The sequence below is a fragment of the Lagenorhynchus albirostris genome, chromosome 5 (assembly GCF_949774975.1).
Source record: "Lagenorhynchus albirostris chromosome 5, mLagAlb1.1, whole genome shotgun sequence".
Taxonomy (NCBI): Eukaryota; Metazoa; Chordata; class Mammalia; order Artiodactyla; family Delphinidae; genus Lagenorhynchus; species Lagenorhynchus albirostris.
The window spans coordinates 67,763,070-67,790,896 of record NC_083099.1 but is presented as its reverse complement, the minus strand read 5'-3'; the positions used below and the strand labels follow the sequence as shown (position 1 = coordinate 67,790,896).

The 27,827-nt window shown below is 38.9% G+C and overlaps 1 protein-coding gene across 3 annotated transcripts in view; it reads right to left on the bottom strand.

Moving 5' to 3' along the window:
* Nucleotides 1-27,827, bottom strand: part of TP63 (tumor protein p63) — a 267,957-nt gene that overhangs the window by 123,154 nt on the left and 116,976 nt on the right. For 2 of the 3 annotated variants that reach the window (XM_060150266.1, XM_060150268.1), the window contains exon 4: nucleotides 6,974-7,228. In XM_060150266.1, the coding sequence (XP_060006249.1) occupies nucleotides 6,974-7,228 (255 nt within the window). Of the gene's footprint in view, nucleotides 1-6,973; nucleotides 7,229-26,758; nucleotides 26,926-27,827 lie in introns of those variants that run through there. The other variant, XM_060150267.1, reaches the window with a different exon arrangement.

Below are 27,827 nucleotides of genomic sequence, written 5' to 3'. Positions count from 1 at the left end.
GCCACAGTGGAAAAACAAAATACCAGGTGGCTGGTAATATCTACAAAATGAAATTGACTACTATGAGTAATAATATAAGTGAAGGAGAAGGAGAAAGAGGAAGAGGAACAGGACAAAGAAAAAGAAGGGAAAAAGGGGGGGTTGCTGTTATTCTTTCTGTAGTAGAAAAAGAAAGGCGAGTTTAGTTAAATTTGCTATTTATTTCTTCTTAATCAGTGGTCAGTTCTCATAACATTACATGCAATAAATAAATAAATATAAATTTTTTTCCTTTAAATGGAAACTCTACCGTGGATTCAGGAAATCACTGAGCACAGTCTGGGAGGGCCCTAAACATCAGATTAGGTGAAACCGCCTTATCACGAATACATTAACCTAGAGTTAATTCAAACAAGTTAGGGCAAACTTGCTAAGTTATTCTGCTCTGGATGTGGGGACAACACCCCTACAGCATGGCTTACAATTGAAATTCACTTTAAAGTCCAAAACCTAGAGTTAAATAAGTAACATGAACCGTCCCCAAGAATCTCCAAACCCTTTATTTAGGACATTCTTCCTCAATACTCTCATCAACTAAGAAATAGCTTGGATAACAGGTGACAATGCTCAATGTTATTATTTTCTTTATCATGGGAGGAGCACAAAAAGACACTTCTTTATGTATCTCTGGAGATTTAGAGGATAGCTCTGGCAAGAAGTGAAAATAACCCTGTTATGATTAACAAATGTACCACTGGCAAGAGATAAGTCTACTGACTTCTGTCCCTCAGCAATGAAACCTAACAGCCACTCAGTTAAGACCAGCCCCAGTAAAGGCTCAAGCGTTGGTGAGAGAAGCGTTTCCTTTGTGCAAGGAAGCTGATAAATCATATTCACCATGGAAAAGTTTGTCTGTACATCATGTCCTTTGATGGGCTATTCTTAAGAGTCCCCAAATTCCAGAGGGCCACGCAATGGGCTGGCTTGCATTAGATTTCTGCAGAGCTGGCAGTCTTCTTCTGGAAGTCTTACATTACAGGTAACCTGATGACAGGGAGGGTGGGCCACAGGCAGGCATCTCAGCTCGCCTGTGGAAGAGCCAAGGGGAGCGAGCTTGCAAGACCCGATATGCTGGGATCAATGAAACTCTCCGGAGAACTGGCTGTTCCCCTTTCAAATGCCACCTCCCTAATCTCCACTTGCTCAAGTCAGAATCTTCAAAGCTCTGAACACGACATGAGGCTGGCATGATTAGGAAAGGCAAAGAGGGCTCTCTAAATCACGGGTGGAGGCAAATGGCATCGAATTAATGGACAGTTAACAGTCAAGGTCAGAATGGAGGGATACTGCTTGGGACTGCAATTATTTCCTTTGGCCACGAGGAGAAAAAAAAGTTTTTTCATATTTACTAAGGGCCTATTATATGCTGGACATGGCTCTGAGCACTAGGTCCAGGTGCCTGCACTACAAGACCTTGACATCTATGAAGAGAAAAAAATCACAAGAGCAAAAAGGGATGTATGTCCAAAGTCCAGGGTCATTATCTCAGACGGAGAGCACAACAGAAAAACACTAACCTGAGGATTTTCCCAGTATTTGCACACAGATTATACTGTGTGTCCTGGGTTGTGGAGAAAACAGCGCTCAAACTGTCAAAGGTGTGTGACACTGACAATCAAGACGGATTGATCTATATTCACACACAAAAAAAGCCTTGTCCCTGGAGTCCAGCAAAAGAAAGTACTTTGCCCGCAGAAGTAGTGTCCTTACCAGTCCTCTCAAAGCTCAAGGAGGTGCCGTAGAAGGCTTATCTCATCCTCACCAGCAACTCCAAAAGCATTCCAGATCGGTACCTATGATTCTTCGGAATGGCCATCGAGTATTCTGTCATGTGGATATGCCACAATTTATGGAACCAGTTCCCAACTGGCGATTGTGTAGGTTGCCTCCAGTACTTTTGCCACCACAAAACCACTGCTATTCTTTATTTAACACGGAGAATTAAAAAAAAAAAAAAAAAGGACATCCCCATAAATGAGAAATAAATGCTGGAATTCAGCAGGTTCTTAAAGCTGGAAAAGACCTTTCCTAGTGCCGGCAAGGAGAGCCTATACCTGCTTGGACAGACTTAGGAAAGCAGCCTGGCCAACCTGCAGAAGTCTGCATATGGGAGGGCCTGATAGCATCCTATGCCAACTATTCACATATTTGAGTAGTGGATAATATCACAGTCCTGTGGGGCTGGAGTATGCATGCTAATAGCCCAAAAGCACTAAGAAAAAACAAAAGTAGAAGACATTTTGCTTTGCATTCTCTCCAATTATTACTTGCGGCGTAACTGAACCCTCAACAAAACTATAATAAGCTCGTGAAGCAAAGGGATTCAAATTCAGACTCAGTAAACACATGTATGCCTATGACTAGCCAGGTGCTGATACGTGCACCTACCTGTGGCATGTAATCCTCACGATAAGGAAAGTATGAACATCCCTATTTGTAGGTGGAAAAAGTCAAGTTCAAAGAGATTGAACTCTCTGAGCAGCTCCCAGATGCTGCTAGTAAATTTCAGGGTTGAAATCTGCACTTCAGTTTCTTGCCATTTCCAAATTACCATACTGTCAACTGGCCTGTGGCTGATGAGTTCCAGCTATAATGCTAGACCAGCACTTTATTATATTAAATGTTAGGCCTCTATCAGTAAGTAACAATTACACTGTGGAAATAAGAAAATCTGAAACCCAAGCCCTAAATTCCGTGTTAGGTTGGGTGTGACTGTGTGTGTGTGTGTGTGTGTGTGTGTGTGTGTGTGTGTGTGTGTGTGTGTGTGAAAGAGAGAATATGGAAGAATGTCATTGCTCTTCACTTTATTTCATTGGAAGAATTTTAAAATAGATACCATATTTTTATGGAACTGGGAACACACATTCATTATTGGAAACAGAAAACAAAGGAAATATGTGTATATACTTTAAATATATTAATTATATTTTGGCAGTGACTCTTAGTAAAACCAGAAATTAAAAGAGCAAACAACACAAAAGGATGACAAGTGATAAAATGGTACTAACAAAATTTTTACTAAAGAATTACCAGAAGAATATGAGGTACATGTGACCCTTCCTAATGACAGCTGCGTTTGTGGGCAGTTTTTAAAATATACTGTTTTTATTTTGAAAAATTGCTTTAAAATGCACAGATGCCTAAGAAATAGGTGTTGTATAATGTAGCATAAAAACTGTCCTTTGGGGCTTCCCTGGTGGCGCAGTGGTTGAGAGTCCGCCTGCCGATGCAGGGGACGCGGGTTCATGCCCCGGTCCGGGAGGATCCCACGTGTTGCGGAGCGGCTGGGCCCGTGAGCCATGGCTGCTGAGCCTGCGCATCCGGAGCCTGTGAGGCCACAACAGTGAGAGGCCCGCGTACCGCAAAAGAAAAAAAAAAAAAAAAAAATCTGTCCTTTGTCAGGTGGCTTCACTCCATACTACACAGGGCCTGTGAGTGTCTGTATCGCCTTCTGTCAATCAAGAGAAAGACAGTCTAGATAAGATGGTGGAGAGACTTGAACTGGGAAGGAGGGAGGCCTGGGTTCCTCTATTTCCTTGGCTGGTGATCAGCCATGTAACCTTTACTTCTCGAAGTTTCCTCATTTCTAAAACGGGGTAACGGCCTCGGTTCTGAGGCTCCAAGTCGCATGAGAGAACACTTAAAAATGTGAGGTCTGTGTATATGTGTGAGGATATATAATTTGGCTCGAAGAGTTAGGTGCTGCTATGTATAAGACACTGGTGTCCATGGTTAAGAATTTACATATTTTTAGGTGATCTCAGGAGTTACTCAAACAAGGGTTCAAATGTGCTGGATTTAGATGAAATGTAGCTGGGCCTAAAATAAGTCTAATTGCGAACAAGAAAGAACATGAATAAAAATATAAATACCATGTGATACGCTAGTAGGATGGAATGGACATCTAATTCAATCATTTTATTCTGTAATATCTATAGCATACACTGTAGACAACTGAACAGAAACCCAAGAAAGGCAAACCAGCTTAACCAAGGTCACTTATTAATGGCAGGCAAATGAACTGATTAGAAGCTAAGTTCTTCTAAAAACTATGTTGATTAATAATACTATCTCATCTTAAGGAAAAGAAGAAGTAGTTTTCACCCCATTCATCCTCATCAGAGGCACAGACTGAATTCTAGAAAGATGAAGTAACTTGGCTCAGGTCACGAGGATGATCACAGTGAGAATCCAGGTTTTCTGGCTCTCAAGAGATGCTCTTTCCCATCACCACAGTGCCTACCCCTTTTTCAGGGTCCTGATACCACTGCTGTCACATGTAAGGAAATTTTACTAAGGTACTCTACAAAACATTTTCTTTACTTTTTTTTTTTTTTTTTTTTTCGATATGTGGGCCTCTCACTGTTGTGGCCTCTCCCGTTGTGGAGCACAGGCTCCGGACGCGCAGGCTCAGCGGCTGTGGCTCACGGGTCCAGCCGCTCCGCGGCATGTGGGATATTCCCGGACTGGGGCACGAACCCATGTCCCCTGCATCGGCAGGTGGATTCTCAACCACTGCGCCACCAGGGAAGCCCCTCTTTACTTTTTTTTATTAATTAATTTATTTATTTATTTATTTATTTTTGGCTGCATTGGGTCTTTGTTGCTTCGTGCTGGCTTTCTCTAGTTGTGGCAAGCGGGGGCTACTCTTCGTTGCGGTGCACGGTCTTCTCATTTCAGTGGCTTCTCTTGTTGTGGAGAATGGGCTCTAGGCGCGGGCTTCAGTAGTTGCGGCATACAGGCTCAGCAGTTGTGGCTCACGGGCTCAGTAGTTGTGGCTCGCAGGCCCTAGAGCACAGGCTCAGTCGTTGTGGCACACGGGCTTAGTTGCCCTGCGGCACGTGGGATCTTCCTGGACCAGGGCTTGAACCCGTGTCCCCCGCACTGGCAGGCGGATTCCTAACCACTGCGCCACCAGGGAAGCCCCATTTTCTTTACATTTAACCTACCACTTATGTAGGTATCCCCAACCGTTTTTTTTTTTTTTGAGACAGTGTACCTCTCTGAGAGAGGGGATTTGATGGAAGATGGTTCAGAACTGCAGTAAAACTGAAAAAAAGCGTTAAGACTTCTGTATGAGGAGGTGGGGAGGGAGGGGGGAGGAAGAAAGATTGATGTTCCATCATGCTCCACCCCCAAGGTTCTTAAGCCATTTTAGGAGGGCAGTGATTCTTCATTTAGTGGCCCCAACATGCCCATTATCCCTCAGATGTGCTCACTCTTAATATAGTAGAGCTCTGCAAATGTCAGATGAAAAACTGTTAGCTTTGAAGTTCAGTGATTGTAAACATCCAGTTGGTGTGACCCCTATTCAAAAACACATCAGTGATCCATTTATAAAATGGTTATTTTAGTGGTTCTTCAGCAAGCTATTACTTGGATCAATCAACCAATATATCTTTAAGTTTACTCACCTGGAGTGTCCACCTCCACAATTATTAATATAAAAGACACTAAATAGTATGACACAATTGACTAAAAAAAGCACATGGAAGAGAGATCAAGTTTTAAGCTAACACTTCTACTTTATGGTTGAAATACGAACCATGACAGAACCGCTTCTCCAACTATGGAAGAAACGCGCTAAGATAAATTTTTAGACAATTATGGGACACCCTGATGTGAAATGGTGAAAAGAAAAAGAAAGGACATAATCTAGTGGGAGGAGGGTGGCAGAATCAGAAATAGGACCAGCTACACAAAAGTCTCTGTAACTTTAGGGGTGCCACCGAATCCCCATGTTTTTTCAGCTTTCCTCACTAGTAAAATGGGAGTTGTGAAATGTGCCCTACCTAGCTCACAAAAAAAGTGAGGTCAAAATGAGGGGACACGTGTGAAATTATGTTGGAATTTAGTGTTACTAATGCAGATTATTTTATAAACTGTACAACTGGAGAAAAGCCTGGATACTGTAACATACAAACAGAAATGATTTCCAAAGAAACCTATTTGCCAAAGAGGGAAAAATCTGTTAAAACAATTTGAAAGCTACTTCTCAACAAGACGATGACGTTTGGAAGCATTTCTATAATCTCAGCAAACATTAAATTCTTTGACAAAATGTGTGTCACTTTGGTCTTGGGCATTCTTTGATCAACCAGTTAAAACCAGTCTTATAGGTTTCCGCCCTTATATTTAAGCTTTATTCATGTTATAATAAAATAAACTCTGAAATAGAATCAACATTCTTGTAGCTTTTTTAATTTTTAAAAGTATTTCCATGTTTTCTTAGAAAAGTTATACATAAGATTTTTTTCAACATTTTTCATCAGAATCTCTTTGAAACTAATTTAGGCCCCTAATGTGTAGTTTAGGAGGATTTGGGGAGGGAAACTTGCTTCTACATGTAATAGATATATATGTATCAATAAATTATGATTCATGTTATAGAACCCACATGCACAAATTTAACCCTTCCTTAATAGATGAGATCTTAATTTCTTTTTACACTGTGTTTGTGATTTTATTCTTTTTTTTTTTTAATCACACCTTACTGGGTCATTTACTTTTTCAAAATAATGAGACTGGTAACGCCTACATTCTGCAGACTGCAAACACATATCCTATGATTACGGTATTTTCCATTGGCGTAATGCTTTACGTTTTTCCAAAAAAAAATCCTTCACACAAAGGACCTCCCAACAGTGTGAGGCAGGCTAGAACGCATCAACTGAAATTGCTAGGAGCCAGCCAGAACGCAGTTTGGTTCCCAGATCAGGGCTGTTCCTACTAAATGGCACTTTCTCTGTCTCTGGGTCAGTGTTGAATATTTCAAACCAAAATGTCCTTAGAGGACTGGGAGAAATTTTGCACCATTCAATATGGAGCTCTAAGCTTTGATGGGGGAGAGAGCCGGGGTGGGGGAGGGGTGATGGAGAAGACCCTTGTACTTGGGGATCAGGTTCAAGGACACATGGGTGCCCGGTGCTCTTACCGTCCAGGTGGCGGACTTGGCGGTGCTGGACTGCTGGAAGGACACATCAAAGCTGTGTGGGCCCGGGTAGTCGGTGTTGGAGGGGATGGCGGGCGAAGGCGAGAGGGCGTCGAAGGTGGAGCTGGGCTGTGCGTAGGGCGAGGGCGCCGTGACGCTATTCTGGGCGTGGTCTGTGTTGTAGGGACTGGTGGACGAGGAGCCGTTCTGGATCTGCTGGTCCATGCTGTTCAGGAGCCCCAGGTTCGTGTACTGTGGCTGCGGGACACCCAGAAACCCCCCACGTTAGCCATTTAAGCTGCAGATCCTTGCTGCCAAAAAGGCATCATTTGGTGAGTGCCTTCTACAGAGTTCCACCTCACGTCTGCAACACTTCACGCTCAAGGGAAAATGACTGATTTGTCATGCATAGTTCGAAACTCCAGGAGAAACCCCAGGTGTGTGCATGTTTTGTAATGACCTGCACAGTTCACACAGCTTCATGGGCAACCTTTGGAGACTGCGGTCTCCCCGAGAGCATTTGAAAGTGGATTATGTGCTCATTCGCAAACTGGGCAAGAAGTACCAGTGCTCTGTAGCTGCTTATGAATTCTTTAAAATAAATGAATACTGACTGCTACTCTTTTTTTTTTCTTCTTCTTCTGTCTTGGTATTCAGAATGAAAAAGACCACTAGATAGATATGTTCTAGAGGAGACTTAAGCATCAAATTGTTGTTTACTGAGAAAAATCAGTTGTCCCCCAAATTTCCTTTTAGTCATCATTCTAAATTCTGTCTCAGGGTACCGACTTGCCCCCAGGGACTGGGTTCATGAAGACTGGAGGGAAATGAGTAGCAGGGATAGGGAGAGGCAACTATATATTTTAAAAGGTTACATGCTAGCAGACCATCCAAACAGCCTAATTTTTCATCTGTTTTTTCATTTTCTTTGTAGCAGTTTACTATTTTCTAAAGTAGAACATGTGTAAGAGAAATATCATCTAGTTATGATTAAGACTCTATGTTTGAAATAATTCAGAAGTACATTAATTCATATAGCTTCTCTGCCAGGTGTTTTATTTCTTCTAGGAAAACCGGCACCAAGTAGGTATTCAATAAGATGTTTATGGGAAGAATGATTTAACTTCTCATTTCATCGGCAAAAAATCTTTACTGTATTACTATCAGAGAGGGGAAGTGATTTGCTCAAGCATCGGCTAATAAGCAAAGAGTAGGGATTTTGAAACCAAATCTTCCGATTCCAAGTCCAGGACCCTGCCAACACCATCACACCTGTCAGCCTGATAAGATAATTCAAGTCATTCCTGAGTCAAATTGGACACATTTCCAGAAGGGGCCACCAGCCTGTGTACCATTTTCCCTTTGTGAAATCTTCTGACACGTGGAAACCTCACTGTTTCTTCAAGTTAGCAACAGAAAAACAAATGAAAAGCAAAAAGAAGGCAGTCCTGTGGGTACATATTTTATAAAGGAAATGAGGAGTCTGGCTCTTCAACTGAAACATAACAGAGTCCCAGATTAAGTCAAACTACAGAGAAGAACAAACTCACAAAGAAATGGATGCTTGAAAACAATTTTAATTCAACTTTAAGCGTAAGAAAATGATTTTACTAAACTTTAAGTATTTCACATGGGGAGGAGAAAGGACTCTGCCATTCCATTCAGTCCAGAGAGCATCTGTCTAAATGTTAACGGTTGCATGCCCATTCCATTACATGTATGCATTCACATTCCACTGCCGAATGCCATGTCCCCATTTGCTCTTCAAATAACTATTAATCTCTTTACACTTATCCCCCTGCTGACAAGAGCAGCTGTTAGTCTCGCCTTCTCTCCCCTCTGACTTCCACAGCTCCTAGGCCTGTCCTCCATCTTTAGCTTCCCCTCTTGACAGGTGAGGCAAACTGCAGGTGAGACAGCTGTGAAAGACAAAACTAAAACCTGAGGCCCGGACGAAGGCGTCCACACCCCTGGCTGAATGAAAGCTCTTAGGTGTCCAAGCCTGCGGCAACAGCCTAGAAAGGGGATTGAAATTATTATTTGTGTTCAAGTTAAGGGTCAGTATACAAAGCACTCCTGAGCGTCCTGTAGGAATCAGATAATGCTCCCAGAGGCACGTGCTTCCCTAGAGCAGTACAATTAGGGAGGCAGCCGCCCCTGACAAAGGGGACAAAGAAATTCGCCAGGCACTTTCTCACAGGCAGTAAAAAGCCTGTTGGGCCAACCCTTTCCTCCTCCTTCTAGCTACACAGAATGGAACTTCAGCTAATTGTGCGCTTGGAGGAGAACAAAGAAACATGGCCCTTTGAATTTTTTTTTCCAATAAATGTAAAGAGAAAAGTTTGGGGACCCAGCTTTAAAAGCCAGTGAGTAAACACTCAGTGCTGCTCGAAGGACATAAGAGAAATGGAAACTCCATTTACCTCAGGGGTACAAAGACGACGTCCCTGGGACAGCAGTGAGACTGAACATACGGGGTGGCACCAAAGAAGCAGAAACTGTATTTCAAGCCATTAATAGGTGTTGATGGCTATGCTTTTACATGCCATAATTTTTAATCCCAAAAAAGTTCGGCTGAAATATTTTCTTCCCAATAGGATTTGCTTCCAGGGCTGACGCCTCAATTTATATAATGTAAAACTAGATTTCTCAGGTTTGGGCAAAGAGCTGCTGACTATTCAAGATAAAAATGGGAAAACATATTTCATTTTAAGCTTTCCTCAAATTTTACTTTAAAGAAACAAAAGCTAAGTAGTATACTCAATTGGCTTTAAAAAAAAAACGCATAAAAACAACACTAACTTTGAATTAACTAGCCTGAAACACACAGCGACAAACCCACCAAAGTAAGAATTGTATGATTAGAAATCTTCTTGCAGACTTTCCATGGCCTTATTAAAAAGTTATATCATAAACCTACCATAGGAATTCGTACATTTGAAGTTAATTTTAAAAGCATTTAGTTGACAACGACCAAAAAAGTTTCTTATTTGCTTATTTCTTTGATTTGAAGACAGTGGACGTGTTGACAAAGTACAATTAGAGGCAGAGGGCAGACCAGCATAGCCAAGAAGAACAAGTGTTAGGTAGGTAGGACCAGCAAAATAATTCACAGCGCCCATCGCAAAATGAAAACACAGGGCCTCTTGTTCATAAATTATTAAGAGTTTCATAAGGGCGGCAGCAGAACATTAAACAAAGCACAGGGCCCTTTCATGACTGTGAACTTTGCAGCCTATGAAGGTAGCTCTGTGCCAGGTTAATGTGAATAATATTTATTTCTTCTTTTCCACCAACGTGAAGCTGGCGGGATGAAAGAAGCAGTACCTGTACCCTTTGTTTACTTCAGTAGTTCCGTAAACAGAGAAGGGAGAAATTTGTCTTTTGCTGGGATGCTAATGAGATGCATATTTATGACGACAAGTAAAATAGCCTCCAAAGTTAAAACATGACACTCGTATGAGTACCAAAAAGTGCCCTGAGAAGAACTCTGTGGGGTCCTCTGTGTCTCATGTGTTTCTTATGCAACAAAAGCTATTAGAACATTTGAAATGGAATAGGAAGTAGATTGTCCCTTTCCAACAATAAGGTATCTTGATGTTCGAATAACCTTAACATACTCTATAGGGACTCAGTGAATGAATGAACAGTGTTGTATATCTACCCTATCATGTCTGAAAGAGGAGACAGTCTTTTCTCCACAACATATAAAAGGTGAAAATGAACACGATTTGCCTGATATCTATTATAAGCCTGATAAAGTAAAACAGTGGATTTCCTTTGAATTCGAACAGATGCTTCATTTCCTACAAAATAACTTTGAAATAGAAGACACTGCCTGGATCCTAGAAAATTACCAACATCTGTAGCTGAAATGTACTCAACTTCATCACAAACTAGCTGATCTGCCCACAGAAAGGATAAAACACACCTTGGTCACAGAAACTTAATATACTCCGGGTAATCACAGAACACTCTGGGGGGTGTTCTAAAACATGGAGCTGGTATGGTAAGTGTAGGGATACCAGGGGCTGAATCTCAAACTGCCTGCTTTCAGCATTAGGAAAGAGCAAGTATAACTACCATTCCCAAATATAGAAAGAGGGTTTCCTTGTTGTTTGTTTTTCTCCTCCCGTAAGTTCTTTCGCATACCCATAGTCATCTACAGACTGATTTATTTCTTCAGTTTTGATGATTAGTATTAAAATGGCAGTAAAGAACAGGGATTTCTCCTGACTGGTCGTTGTTTTAAAAGCGTACTATATAAATGCAGTTCCTTTAGTTTCATTTTATTTTTCCTTCCTGGGTTACATTGTTAAATGATCTTAAATTCTGAATATATTGTGGGCCTGAATTTTCTTCTCATCAGCTCAGCAATAATGTATATCAGTATATATCACTGTAAACAAAACTTAATATTGAATTAATATTGAATATAAACCTGGGTTTATACCTACTTAAAGTTGACTCTGTAATTACTCTCCTGTAAAATAATTTAACATCAAAAAAGAATTCCAATCAAGTCATATGACCAGTGCAATGAAACAGGAACATAGATATAATTTGCATTTCTGAAAATCTCTCTCCTCTAATGTATCTGTGTAAGAGAAATTTTATAAGTTCTTTTTCTCGCCTTTCTTAGATATTACTATCTGTAATAGCTAATTTATGGCAACGATAGTCAATAATATATGGCAAGAGATTAATAAAAAATGGGAATGCAGACCACATCAGGCATAGGAGAGGTTACTTTGGAAACATATAATCAATTTATTTACCTCAATTCAAATGGATCCTTGTCACAGGAAACAATAACTTGCCCAAATTTCATTTGAAGAAAATTATATTTATAATCCTTGACTGACTGTTAGAGGAGGCTAGGGAATTAAACATTCTTCAGTGCTCCTTCGATTCGTGAATGGATTCTAGTAATGCAGAAGAACTCTGAACTTAGACTTGGGTAACATGGGGTTTAAGGCCCAACACTGCCACTAATTTGCCATCTACCCCTGGGCAACGTACTTAAACAACCTGGACCTTAGTTTGCTATAAAGTAAAATCTGTATAACATTGAGGAGATTGAATCTGATGATCAAACGTAAATGGTGCACCAGTTCTAACATTTTTCTAGGGATGACCATTCTCATCTACAATACTATGTAAAAATAATGCCATGAGATTGCTTTCAAAAAAATGAGATAACTGTTTTTTTTTTGGTTTTTTTTTCTTCATACAGATTTGCCAGACCAAACCTACAAATCCAAATTATTTCAGGCAGCATATATAGTTTCCTCAGCTAATATAACCTTTCACCTCAGGCTTCATGGAAGAGCTTTCTGAACGCTCTAAAGCCCCTCCTGGGAAAAGAAAACAGCTTTCTTCATGACCCTGGCTTTGCAAAGCATCCATTGGATTATGCTCCAGCAGACAGTACTACATTTTTATCCCCAAATATTGGCAGAATAGTGACTTTTAAACAAGCACTGCCTGAGGGAGAAATGCCTGTCATTTTTTAGTCTTCTACCACCTGCCTCACCTCAAAGAATGATGGTTTGTTTTATGCTAGAATTAAACACAATTGATTGAATGGGCTCCATTTGAGGTCAAGAAGATATTTGGATTCTAATGTTAAATTAAAGCACCATCTTTTCACCTTAAGAATGTATTCAGCATCACGTTTTTCTCAAAACCAGGTTTTGTTAGATATAAAATAGTTCACTTCTTTTGTCTTCCAAATGATCCTAGAAAGGGAGTGGAGGTAAAATATACTCATACCTTATAACGAACAAAACGTAAAAATAAAGCATTAAAACCCACAACCTAGAAAGACAGCCTGCAAAGAGTTTACTAGAATGTGTTATGCTCTGACACAAAGTGTCAAGATTCCTCTGAGGTCCAAGATTCCATAACTTAGGAGAGAGCTCCCTAAAAGCTCCAGCCAAGGCTGACAAGGGCAGGTGAGACAAATAAATACAAAGTTGGCTAATCAGGTAGACAACAGTGTCAACAAATATTAGCCACAGTACTTGAAAAGCTAGGAAGTGTGAAACGTAGAGAAGCTAGAACTCAATCCAAATTTAGCTAAATTACGCTGTGTAGAGCTCAATTAAGGAAACATAAACTTTCAATTCTATGATTTCATTAAGTACTCCCTTTTAGGGAGTAATGACAAATAATGACAAGTAATGACAAATAATGACAAATAAATAAAATTATAATCAAGAGCATCTCAATTCTAAGAAAACCTGACCTCACCATTACATACCAAGGAAGCATTGGGCTTAGCAGAAAGGTATAATTTTAATATTCAGTAATTCTTGATCCAAATAATAGGGAAAAGTATACAGAGTTTCAGTTAATTTAAAGTGAACCAGGAGTTATTTATTAAAGTTGGGTCAAAAATGTGTTTGAGGAAAGTTTCAATCTATAACAATCCCTGTCTTAATAGTTTTTTAAGCAGACATGGTAATGCTAAGAGAAGAAAGTACACAGTAATGGAGATCTTTAGTGATGGGTTTTACCATCTATATGGAAAGCATACCACGGTAACTTTAGAAGATTCATCAATAATGCTTTGCTGGTTTTTAAAGTGAGTTTAAAATATATAAAAATAACTTTGATAATGTATCTGTCTAAACCATATCAGAAATTACGACTTAAAACACTGGGGTGATTAAATGTGATTAATGTTTTATCACAGGAGGCAGTTTTGCTCACCGTGATATGAAACTGAAGACATATCAATTTCAATAAAATAATGGTGACCATCAAGATTAAAAAAGTCTGAACCCTATTTAGCATCCATATTTTAATCCTCTGGGAGAAGAATCTTAGCTGTTACTACTACTACTATCACTCCTCCTCCTCTGCTACTACCACTAAGTTCTCTCTGAGTCTTACTACGTTCCTCATGGTGTTTAAGTGTTTTGTACATATTTACTCATTTAATTCTCATGAGTTAAGTGGAATTATTATCCCATGTTTTACACATATTTTACAGATGAGGAAACTGAAGCTCCACAAGATGAAGTGCTCAGGGTAGTAAGTGACAGAGCTCTCAGATGTGAAACCAGTCAATCTGTCTTGAGATTTACCCACTTTCTTAAGTATCCTTCACTCGGAGTCACTCAGATTTCTGCTTGGAATATTTATGTAAGAGTTACAGTCCCAGAGATAAACCCACGCACGTATGGTCAACTAATCTATGACAAAGGAGGCAAGGATATACAATGGCGAAAAGACAGCCTCTTCAATAACTGGTGCTGGGAAACTGGACAGCTACATGTAAAAGAATGAAATTACAACACTCCCAAACACCATACACCAAAATAAACTCAAAATGGATTAAAGACCTAAATGTAAGATGGGATGCTATAAAACTCTTAGAGGAAAACATAGGAAGAACTCTCTTTGACATAAATCACGGCAAGATCTTTTTTGACCCACCTCCTAGAGTAATGGAAATGAAAATAAAAATAAGCAAATGGGACCTAATGAAACTTAAAAGCTTTTGCACAGCAAAGGAAACCATAAACAAGACGAAAAGACAACCCTCAGAATGGGAGAAAATATTTGCAAATGAATCAACAGACAAAGGATTAATCTCCAAAATATATAAACAGCTCATGCAGCTCAACAGCAAAGAAACAAACAACCAAATCAAAAAATGGGCAGAAGACCTCAATAGTCATTTCTCCAAAGAGGACACACAGATGGCCAAGAGGCACATGAAAAGCTGCTCAACATCACTAATTATTAAAGAAATGCAAATCAAAACTACAATGAGGTATCACCTCACACCTGTCAGAATGGCCATCATCAAAAAGTCTACAAACAATAAATGCTGGAGAGAGTGTGGAGAAAAGGGAACCCTCTTGCACTGTTGGTGGGAATGTAAATTGATACAGCCACTGTGGAGAACATTATGGAGGTTCCTTAAAAGACTAAAACTAGAATCACCATATGACCCAGCAATCCCACTACTGGGCATATACCCAGAGAAAACCATAATTCAAAAAACACATGCACCCCAATGTTCATTGTGGCACTTTTACTATAGCCAGGACATGGAAGCAACCTAAGTGTCCATTGACAGATGAATGGATAAAGAAGATGTGGTACGTATATACAATGGAATATTACTCAGCCATAAAAAGGAATGAAATTGGGTCATTTGTAGAGACATGGATGGACCTAGAGACTGTCATACAGAGTGAAGTAATTCAGAAAGAGAAAAACAAATATCGTATATTAACACGTATATGTGGAATCTAGAAAAATGGTACAGATGAACTGGTGTGCAAGGTAGAAATAGAGACATAGATGTAGAGAACAGATGTATGGACACCAAGGGGAGAAAGCGGGCGGGGGCAGTGGTGTGTGGTGGTGGTGGTGTGATGAATTGGGAGTGTGGGATTGACATATATACACTAATATGTATAAAATGGATAACTAATAAGAACCTGCTGTATTAAAAAAATACAATAAAATTCAAAAAAAAAAGATAAATAAGAGTTACACTCTATGAAAGCATACTTATTTTATATCTAAAGAAAATATTTTCCACTCATTAAAGACAGGATATAAAACTTCAGCCATTCTTTTGGAGACCCAGCTCCTTGGACCTAGCACCAGAAACTCCCTGAAGATCTGATCATGCCACCCTCATGCTTGAACACATTGAGCAGGTTTCTAATCTCTTAGAACACAAGCCTCAAATCTCTAAACTGCCCTACACCATACTATTTGAAACCGTCCTCTTTGCTCACTAAAGAATGGCATTCCTTCAGTTTTTCAAAGGCAAACTTCTTCAGTCCTCAAGCCTTTTGCACCTGCAGGCTGTTTCCCAACTCATCTTTCAGTTTTAGCTTCAATGTCAAAGCCTTCCTGGAGGGCCCAGATAGGTATTCTTTGTTTCACATGGTCAGGGCACAGTAACTTTCCCCTTTGTACCACATAATTATAATTGAAAATTAATTATCTGTATAAGAACTTTTTTTTTTTTTTTTTTTTTTTTGGCGGTACGCGGGCCTCTCACTGTTGTGGCCTCTCCCGTTGCGGAGCACAGGCTCAGCGGCCATGGCTCACGGGCCCAGCTGCTCCGCGGCATGTGGGATCTTCCCGGACCGGGGCACGAATCCGTGTTCCCTGCATCGGCAGGCGGACTCTCAACCACTGCGCCACCAGGGAAGCCCCTGTATAAGTACTTTTTAATGTTGCTCTTCTCTGCTAAACAATTATGAGGGATGATATCTGTTTAGTGCTGAGTATAATATCTGGAACCATGCCTGGGACATAGTAGGTGTTCAGCAAATATTAAAGAATAAATGCAAAACATTTCAAAATAAAAATCACCTTCAGAAAATATATTTTATTCTAATTCAACTATAACCCAAACAAGTATTGCTTTTTTACTCTGAAGTAAGTCTGTCTCCAAATCAGAGTCACCTCTTTACATACTACTGCCCTTGAATGTTACAGTGCATCTCCAAATAATCTCAGTGACCTTTACTTTGTGTTTTGATTTGTTCTGGTAGGTGGGAATTGTGCTTTTAGCTTCAGCTGTTATGGGAACTAGTAGCAGAATAGCCAGTCCTGTCACTCACAAGGCCATGAGTAATACTTGGTAGTTCACACCTAGCTGGGAAGTTTATTAATGAGCTTCTACTTCCTTGAAATAAACACATACACATTTTTGTGCCAAGGCAGTGTTTCTTACCTGATGGTCTAGATTTTGTTTCTCATGCATCTAGGTCAGCAATAAGAATAAAAATCTTTGTGGTCATATAATGATTTACTTCCTGCAGATAGAGAAACCACCCAGACACAAGCCTCGAGTAAGATGTTAGTTTCTGATAGAGAGGCCACAAAATTGGTCCCTCCCTCTCTAATTTCCATGATTTTCTGCCCAGTTAGCTAGAATTCAGTTTAGAAGAATGCCATAATTAAGGGCTTACAAAAGTATGTTTTGAGGAACTGAGATTGTAGTTTATCAGACTTACAAAGCATTTCTTGTAAATGGTCTAAATTCATGACTTCATTTCCCAGACTATATAACACACACACACACACACACACACACACACACACACACAGGTTGAAACACTAGCCTTTATTTGCAAATGGAAAACTAAAACATGAAATAAGGACTATACTACTCAATCTGTACATATTCAAATGAGGAACACTGTTTTTAAAGTTCTAATTTGCTTTTGCTTGTCAAGTTCTTTGCTGATTGCTACACTTTTCATTTTATTTGAGATAAAGTTTTCAGTGACTTACTATTCTTTGTAATTAGACATGGTGACTTATGTAACATTGAAGTGTTCCTTTAAGATTCACTTTTAACTGCAAAATAAAACCAAAGTTTCCAGCTATGCCAAAGACGTGCCTTACTTTGAAAAGACACTCATCTATTCATTTCATTCTATTTACCCCATTATGAAAGTAACAATCAATCAATCAGTTTAATAATTACAACAGCTCATTAGTGTCTTATTTGGACAGAAAAAAAAAAAAAAACCTGGGGCACCACGTTTAAGAACAAAATGACTTAAAGTTTTCTCAGACATCCTTTAGTAATAACACCATAGAAAATAAAATGTGAAAGTGTTTGCAAATCATCAAGCTTATTCACCCAGAGCAAACCACCCACATCCCTGGTGATGATTGAGAGACATCAGGAGACAAAATGAATGAAGGGAATGGTGTGGAAGCAAGTAAACACATTTAAAAAGTGAGTGCAAAGAGAGATAAAAATCTAATCGGTTCCGTTTTGTAGAAAAATCAAACACATTCCCTGTCCTCCCGAGTAATCAAATGAAGTGAAAGCAGTACATTTTACACTGTTTACCTCTGTTAGAGAACAAGTCATTCCTTACTCAGGAAACTTCCCTGTGTTTCAAAAACTTTCTTGCCACTTGAAATAGAATGGAAATAAATATCTGGACTCATTAAAAAAAAAAAAAGTCTTACAAGATGTCAGAGAAAACCATATGATTCAGAACATCCAGGCGGAGACCAGGCTCGTACAGGGTGTGCAATTGCTTTGCTTTCTGTACAGATCAGTTACAAACAGCCATTTCTGTAGGTATTTATGCCACATTTTTATCTGAAGATAGCCCTCCGAGCAGCAGCAACAGACGCATGCTTCCGTCACATTCAGGAACATTATTTGGTGACCCCAGGGAGGATACAGAGATAAATACCACATATCCTCTACCCTCCAACAGTTTCCAGTCCAGAGACCGGGAGAGCAATGAGGGAGGAACAGAGAAGTACAAAGAGTTCAGAGGAAGTCGGGTGATTCTGAATGGGGGGGGGGCGGTGGAATCTGAGACATTTTTAAGAGTGAAGCAGGCCCCTAGCAAGGCTTTAAAAACTGGAAAGGATCTGACCTGAAGGTAAATATTTGAGGGGTAGAGTTGGCTATAGAAAGAAGGCAGGAAAAGTAACTTCTCTGAATTCTCACTATTCTGATTTTCAGGCTTTCAAGCACTTTGGGATTATCTACTGAAATAATTTCCCAGGCCTAAGGCTTATTATGGGCTTTCCACTTTATCCAGTGTTACCGTTTCTCTCTGTGTAGATCTTGTGGAGTCCTCAACGTTAGTCTGGTGACAGAGTCTCAAATGGTCTATTTAAAAGTAATCAAGCCATTCCCAAAACATCTGATGTTGCCCTTTGAGAGAGTAATGGTTTTCCTTTTAATTCTGATTCCATCAATAGAGTGACACTAATCCAGACTGATTTGAGTAAACAGGGCATATTCCCCATTGTCTCTGTGATCTGAGAAAGAATGAACTTGAGAAAGATCGCTGCCTGGATTGGAAATGGCCCCTTTGGGTGTTTTGCGCAAGCTTAAAAGGAAAAAGAAAATGCCTGTACAGAGTTCCTTCCAAGGCAAGCTCACTTTGGGGGTGGTAATGCTCATAGGGGTATTATACTAAACTGCACCTATTAGTGGCTTTAGCAGCAATAAGAAAGTCGAACTATTTCTTTTGTAGTGTTTCCAGAAGAGCTGACGAGAGTGTTTCATAAATTTCCGCCCCTGGCAACACACCACAGCTTGACTCAAAATTCCCTCTTTCAGCTTTTATAAGGAAATCTTTTTTTTTTTTTTTTTTGGTCCCATTTAAGAAACACAGACAAGATGCAATTCAGATCACAAGTTTTGCATAAGATATCAGTTTACACTCTACACACATCCACTGACATTCCAAAAATGTTTTATTGTTGCCAGTTATTCCCTCAGCTAGAATCAACATGTGCTTTATCTTAACACTAGTTACTGAATGTTACATTGACAGGTAAGTACTATCTGGGGAAGCTATCTCAGAATTTACAGGACGGTTCAATTTTACTATGTCTTTGGAAAAGAGACTGAAACAGAATAAAGTCAGTCATTATTTCAAACATGAAATAAATTTAGAAAGAAGAACTTTCTAAGCCTTTTTTTCCGCAGAAAATGGAAAGGAATGCTTTGGGGATAGGATAGGGGTGCTACAATGTCAGACCAAATAAAAAAGTCAAATGTGGGGAAGCACAAAGTACTGTTTCTGAAAAGACTTTACAGACATTTTAGGTAACTAATTTTTTCTGCAAAGGAGGTTGAATAGCAACAGGGTCATCTGTGGAACTTCACTGCTTCCCCTAATATTTGCAGAGTTAAAGGCAGAACAAAACACATTTCAACAAAATTCACTTTGTGTTAGAAGAGGATTAAGCTTGGTAAGGACGAGAAAGGAATGAGATACAATCTTGGACATCCCCCCATTTTCATAGAGCATCATTCTCCCTCCTACCCATTCCCTTTGCCTTTAAATCAAGTGACTGAGTTACCTTCCCCAAGAACCTACCCTTGCCTACCCCACCATTATCTTTTAAATTGCCTACATTTTCTTCCTGGGTGAAATGGAAGTGATGAAGGAGATTGTGGGAGGCGATGATATGAAGAGAAGTAAAGACATGCCTTCCCCCAATATTTCTGTTCAAATCTTAAATGAAAATGTATATCCTTGTCCAAAGTGAGATTTGACAAATTTATGGCAAAGATTTTGAAATTTGTGATACCAAGATCTTGATTTTGTATTGCTATTGTTTTGGGGTAAATTGTGGGGGTTGTTTCTTAATGATACATTCATATTTAGGTCTGCTCTATTACTTCCCATTTGGAATTCTCATCTTGAACAAAAGTCATACTTGGCATAGTGTGCCACACTTAGCTCCAGGATCACTATCTTCTTTTAGAGCAGTGATCAGGGAAGAGATTTTTCTCATCCTGATTCTAAGATGACTATTTAATAAGTAAAGTTAATCCTAATTAACATAGAAAATCAGTCTAGAGTTTGTTCCTAGCTTTGATTACTTTAAGTATGTAATTACCAAGTCCCTGTAAGAGTGAGACACCTTATCTATCTCTATAGAGGTCTAAGGAATGGGAACAGGAAACAATTAACTTTGCCCAGACCAAGCAATCATTTGGACTAATTTTTCTCCCTCCTTGCAGGATGACACTTGTCACTCCTAGAGCATGTAGAAAAAGTTTTGAATCTCGAATTCTGAACACTGCCCACGCTTTCAGAATATTCATGGGTTCTAGCTCTTAGTGAGATAAAAGCCCTTGCCATGTTTTCTTGCTGTTTCTTATAAAAGCTTTCCATTTTGACATACATATTAAATATAGATCAGTGTTTAAATCAACATTCTCTTTTCAAGTCAATATAGCATGCTCTTTCATTTGGTCCTGTGCAGTTATTCTTTGTATTTTTATTAATTTTCTACCTTCTACCCAGAATGACCTTCCTTCCTCTCCCTGTGGCTAAATTCTAGTTCTCAAACTATGTGAAATATTACCTTCGTCATGAGCAGGTTTGACCCATTTCACTGTCTTTGAGAGCCTTTGGTGTCTCTTACCACATTCTGTTTTAAACTGGAGTCACTTATGAATACCTTACGTACACACTAGGATTGTGAATTTTCAGAGGCCAGTGGCTTGCAACTTACTTATTTCTGCTTTCCTTCCAGTGTCTGGCACAAGCACCATGACTGCACTTAACTAGCTCTCAGTAAGTGTTGAGTTGTAAGGAAATGCTCCTCTTCGTAAGGGAAATAATCGAAATGATTTGTGGCTGGGATATCAAAGACACTGTATCTAGTTTATAACCAAATATATACTACTTTTTTTATTTTGGGGTGGGGAGTGGGGAGAAATAATAAAATAAATAGTGGATATTTACTTACAGCATGACCATACATTTTATCTTCTAAGTGGAACACTTTTGGAAAATAAAAGGGGTGCTATTAATAATCACACTTAAATAGCAAGAGTAAATAGGGACAAACCAAGACCAATAGTTCCCAACTTCTCTATGGCAGGAACCATAGCTATTAAAGAGAGCTATGGGCAGGGAAAACACAAGTTTCATGAGACTTTAGAAACAATCCATTTCTACCCTTTCAAAAGGTTCCAGAGAAGTGATGGATATTCTTACAAAACGAGCACCCAATGTGCAATTCAGAGAAATGCATTTTTATACTTCTAGGCAGCCTTGAACAAAGCCATTTATCCCCCGCAAGTGCACCTTAGTGCAGCCCCAATTACACCATTCCTCTGTTTAAAACCTTTCCATGGTTTATCATTGCCACTATATTAAATGTGTTATGGTGCTCCGTGAGCCACTCTACCTTGCAATTCTCCCTTTACTTTATAATTCTTTCATCCTTTCAGTTCCATCAGAACTATCTGACATTTCTGAGTACCCCAGTATTCACCCTACTTCTGTGCCTCTGCTGATGCCTGTTTCTTCGCCTGAAATCCCCCTTCCCTCTTTTATTTCTAAAACTTTAGAAAGTTCTACTTGTCCTTCCAAGTGAATCTGCATCACACATAGACATGTAGACTTTTGTGATCCTCCTGCTTTGAGATACTCTCTTTCTCTTTGATCCTTTATATTCTCTTGCTCACATTTCTCATATGACACTTAAGATCTCTCCTGTATTAATTATAACTGTATGCATTCATTCCCCCTATGAACTGTAACTTATCAGTGTAGGAACTGTTTCTTACTCATTTTTGTATCCTATGTACCATCTTATACGTAACTGATGTTCAGTAAACATTTATTTACAAACATTTCTTTACAAAGTCTATAGTCCTTTTTCTAACCTACGTTTCTCTTCCTCAATACTACTCCTCATGAATATTAACAAATTTCAACTTAATTAAAAGTTATAAGTGAAAATTATAAAATGTTTATAGAGATAACACACTAATAAGCCACAGGTCCCTATTTTCTTGTGCCTCCAAACTGTGTTCTTAAGAGAAGATCTGGAATAAGATTTAAGCTTAACTCTTGTATCAACTGTTTTACCTTGACATTTCAATCCATTCTCTTCCAGAACCAAAATCCACTACCCTACTGGATATCCTTCACAGGCAACTCATTCCCTAAACTGACACTGAACAATAACGCTGTATCAGTCGTCTGACTTTTTGCTTAGCATATATTTAAAAGAAAATTCTGAGTCCATTGGACTTGGAAAATCTTTCATTTTCAAGACAGTAAGACATTTATGGAAATAACCAAGTCATTTTTCACTGAGGTGTCTTTTGGGTATCTGTGTTCGCTCGTCCTTATTTACTGACATAAAACAATTAGACGTTTAAAATGTATTCAACAGAGGAAAAGTTTAATTTCACACTGTTACTGTGAAGGGAGGATTTTTACCCGTTCCTCTCTATCTCACAAGCACAAGTCCCTCCCAATGCAATTACATGCACCTCAAAGAAAGCTTGGGTACACTGTGGTAACATAGTTCTCAACTGTTTGACCCATATCTTTCCTTGATAAACATAAAATCTCATGACCTCAAATATATACTCCCTCCCTTAATAGGAAGAATATAGAATCTAAATTCTGTAATTGGAGTAGTGGTGGTGGTGGTGGGATGAACTGGGAGACTGGGATTGAAATATATACATGAATATGTATAAAATAGATAACTAATAAGAACCTGCTGTATAAAAAAATACAATAAATTCAAAAAAAATTTTCAAAGTGGAAAAAAAATACATGAAACAATTGATAATATAAAAAGAAACCAAATTCTGTATATGCTTATTGTCTAAGAAAATTTTAACAAACTTTGTATTCAGAAAATATATGTGGTGTGATGAAAGAACAACCAATATTTTTTTGATTGCTATAGTTAACCAGCCATTCATTCATACTTCCTACTGTACACTCCACACCCCCGTTGAGGATCACTGCTCTTCTAGAAAACAAAACAAACCAAACATGCTTTTTCCTTATCTAGGTAAAGGATAAGTGATTTATTATCACCACTCATTTTTCCAATAGCAGTGAAGGAAAGTATGATCTATGATCTGTGATCTAAGATCTCTTTCTCCCAGTCCCCTCTGGGCTTGAGGGCAACCAATTGTAAAACAAGTAGTGCAATCTAAGACCACAGCATGGAGTGAGGAGCGTAGCCTGGCTGACACCCGAATCAAGTCTGCTGCTTCTGCTTCTTACCTACTGTGATTTTACCTATGGTGCTAAATATCTCAGAGGTGAAACTTGGGAAAGCTACAAAGAATACATTTATTAACTATAAAGAGAAAAACCACTCCCATGGGAAAAAATGTGAGTCAGCCTTTGGAAACAGTATTGGAACATGAAAGACTATTTTCCTTGCCAATGCAGGCCCAGAGGTCAATTAATTGGCAATGATCTGAACACTTAGAGTTTATACTGCTGCCTCAGCACTTTGCTTCTTACTCTCAACTAGATTTGCATACCAGTTCTTTATGGAAACTTCTTTTTGAAGCACTTACCATGAATCACAGTGGCCCTTTTTAGAGTGTATTTCTGTCTAAAGAGAAAAAGTTAAGTAAACAGGGACTCATTTTTATATCTATAGCTCTCTCAACTACAAAAAGAGAAATCATTAACCTTGATTTGTAAAATGAAGTGATTCATTATATGAGTTGAAGTCCTGAATGTTGTAACCCATTCACCAAAGTACCTTTCCATCTTCATACTGAAGCCCAGATGGGGATTTTTAATAAAATGTCATGCTTCTAAGGAGGAGTTTGAGGGCTCTCAAACACTCTCTCCCTCTTTCTCTCTCTCTCTCTCTCTCTCTCTCTGTCTCTTTGTCTGTCTGTCTGTCACACACACACACACACACACACACACACACACAGAGCCCAGGTTTTCTGGCAAGAAAATGGAACTAAAATTTAATCTATGAACAATTTCCTTTCTTTAGTGCCTCGCTCTCCAAGTATGAGACCAATCCCAGAGGCTGTATCATTCTACCCTGGTGCATTGGAAAGGTGCTTGCTTGAGGCCTCCTCATTGCAACCCAAGGGTGGAAACTTAAGCCCTGCCTGTTAATATCCTGCTCGCCTTCCCCTCCCTTCCAGACCCTTTCCTGTTCAGTAACAGCTTTCCCAAATCCAGCTCTGCTTGGGGGGGAAGAACTGGAAAATTGTGGAAAAGGGGAAAGGGGAGGAACAGTGTTCTTATATCGTTTTTGAGTTACCAATCCAAAGAATTTGCTAGCAAATTAAATTCAAAAATTATTTGAAGTCAGAGAACAGGTTATGGTTTTCAAGTAATTTTCACTCTTACGGAGAGTGACATGTCTTTTTATTCTTAATCTGACCATTTTTTAACAATTCTTATGTGATAATCATAAATGGCTGATTCCTTATTGACAGTTATTAATAATGTTACCAGAAGGTGAATGCTAAAGCATTATAACTTGTGTATGAAATTTCTGGATTCTCAGGGCCCTGTGGTCCCAGGCTTTTCATATACCTACATGTAGAACTGCATTTCTACAAAGGGCTAGTTATTAAAAGATAATCCTATGCAGAAAAGAAAACTGGTCTAAGCAATAGAATGGAAATGAAGCCATGAAGATAACGCATATTACACACACTAGCAGACAGATATAAAAATCATGATAGAAATACACGAAATGACACAGGAGGGTAGAGAAATGCCGCCATGTTTCTTCATCAGTAGCCTCTATGTACATGAGCAGCATTTCAAGAGAAAACAGACAGCTGCTGCCTCTTGATCACATATCCCTTAAAGTTTTGAAAAACGCAGACTCATGTAAAGGTATTTTCTTTCACTGTCAGTATGCCGTACTCTCACATACAGCATGACACTTTTACCTCCATAAAAGGCAGTCATTACTACAAATACCTTCTCATCACAGTATTCATGCAATTTTTTTCCTTTTATGAGAAATAATCATTTCTTTCCACTTTACATCAACTTCATACTTTTCTTACAGTTACTTCTAAATCAACTTTTGCTTCTACCTTTTTTTACTTACACACACAGAGATCCCAGCCTGTTTATAAATGACTGCGCGTGAAATATCTCATGAACACAAAGTCAGATATGATATGACCGACAGATCTTTTTTTTAATGATCAAAACTGGACGACATTGGATCAAATAGAAACAAGATCATCATACAAGTTGCCTCCATTTTTTTTAAAAAAAATATTGCTTAGTAACATTTTAAGCTAACTTTCAATATTAAAGCAAAAACAAGAAACTCAAGTTTCTCCACTGAGGACAAGCAAGCCTACTTGAATGTTTTAAAGGAAAATAGGCACTTCCTTTTCCTTCTTTAGATAACTCGATATTTCCCCTGCTATATTTACATAGTTCAGGTGTCTAGACAATAGTGTGGTCAATATGTGATAGCGCTGGCCTTGCTTTGTTGTCTGTTGGGGACGCTTCCTTGTGCTGTCTGTCCGAGTACTATACACTTTGTTTTGATTTTTAAGGAGCTCTATTTGAGTACTACACTCTACTTTTCCAAGCATTCACCTGCAAGCATTTTCATCTGAAACACTGAACTAGCTCTCTCCACACTGCATTCTCCCCCTCATCTGATTAGTGTCAACACAGCTGCCCTATTCTGAGGAATGTAAACTAATATTGTTGTTAGACCTCCCTCAACCTTAGGAAACTTCCTCAAAGCCTTACAGTCTGGTTAGGATTTTTTTCTTATCCCTTCAGAGATTTAAATCCCTGTGACAAACGTGTTGAGGAGAGATCAGGGAGGCAAACATCAATCCCATAAATAAAATCCTATATGCTATAATATACATTTACATGTATGCATGTATAAATATTTAATAATGCATTGCTCCAAAATAACTTTGTCATCATACAGTGAAAGTCGAAGTCAATCATCAGACAATAGGGACTTGAGTGAAGTCCCCTCAGGATTTAAGTGGGTCTCTGGATTGACAGAATTCAAAATGAAGATGGCTTAAAAAAACTCACCTGATTACTTTAAAAAAAAAAAAGCATCATTTGCTTTTAGGATGAAGTTTGAAGATAGAACTGAGAACTTAACTGAGTTGAGACACAATCAACTAATTTGTCTTAGTGATACATGAACACCCAACAGAGGAGTCAGTTCAGTGTATCTGGCAGAATGTGATCTGCTCTCTCAGTCTGTTCTTATACAAAGTGATTTTATAAACTCCTGAATATTGGGCTTCCTCAAATACATAACATCACCCAGAAATTTTTCTTTTCCCTTTTCTCCTACTGTTTCATCTTTTACTTAAAGAAGAATCTTACAGTCTCCACAGAAAATATTAACCAAGAAAAGAGATTCCTATACACAGTTTGCAAAAACATTACATTGGGTGACCAAGAACCACCAATATGTAAGCTCTTATTTAAAAAATAGAAATGAAATAGCATCTCTAAATGGAGTGCTAAAATCTAAAAGCCTTACCTCACTAAATTGAGCCTGGGCATTGTTTTCCAGGTACAACATGTTAGCTGTAAGATTGATCAATGCCGCTGTCCTCTCTTCTGGCTCCAGGATTTTGCCAACCCCCCACCCCCTCTGAGACCCTTACAGTAGGAATCTACTAAGAAGATAACAGACCTCAAGTCCCTCTCTGTCTTTCTCTCTCTGTACATAATTCTAGGTTCCCTAATATATACCCAACTATAGGCATGAGGGGGCGGGACTCTTCTCTTTACCTGTCCAATCCATCAACTTCCACCTGGACTCCTCCACTCCAATGGAGTGAGGCCTCTCCCATCTCATTAAGTAGTTAGAATTCCTTATCACCAATCTTTAAAAGAAAAAGAAAGAGAGGGGAGAAAAAAAAAAAAACCAGGAGAGAGACAGGTAAAACTTTCCCTTGTCTCTTTCATAAGAAAGTACACTCTTTCCTGAAAACAAAATCTCCCCAAACAAACCACAAACCGTACCACCACCAGGACTTACACAAGGCACTTCAGAAAGTTGTTTTACACTCTGCATCTGAAAAGTAAAACTTCAGGGAAAGCTTTTGAAAGTTTTGTTTCGCTGTTTTCGCTTTTTAAACCTAGATGTGGAGTTTCAAGAATGATTACACAGTTAGAAATTTGGGGAAACCATGCTCATATGTCCTTAATATAAAAATTAAAATCCACTGCCTGATAGGCAAAGGGTTTTCAACTTCTTCTCCCAAGAGAAACGCCAGTGGTTTCATGCAAAGCTATGCTAACATAAGCCACTTGATCGTCCAGAGCATGTTTCAATAACAATTTAAACCACTGGTCCCGTTAACTTGTGAAAACAAACAAACATCCACATTATGTACAGGAAATAGAAATCCTGGGGAAAGTGCCCATTTTTTTAAAGCCCTTTAAAAAAAAAACCTGTTTCTTTCTATCATATTTCTTGAAACATGGAATCAATACAACAGCTAATCTATTTGAATATTTATTTTCTCTACCATATCTAGTTTTTATTAATGCTCAAAGATAATATTTTTATAAACAGGTAATTACTCATAAAAAGAATAAAT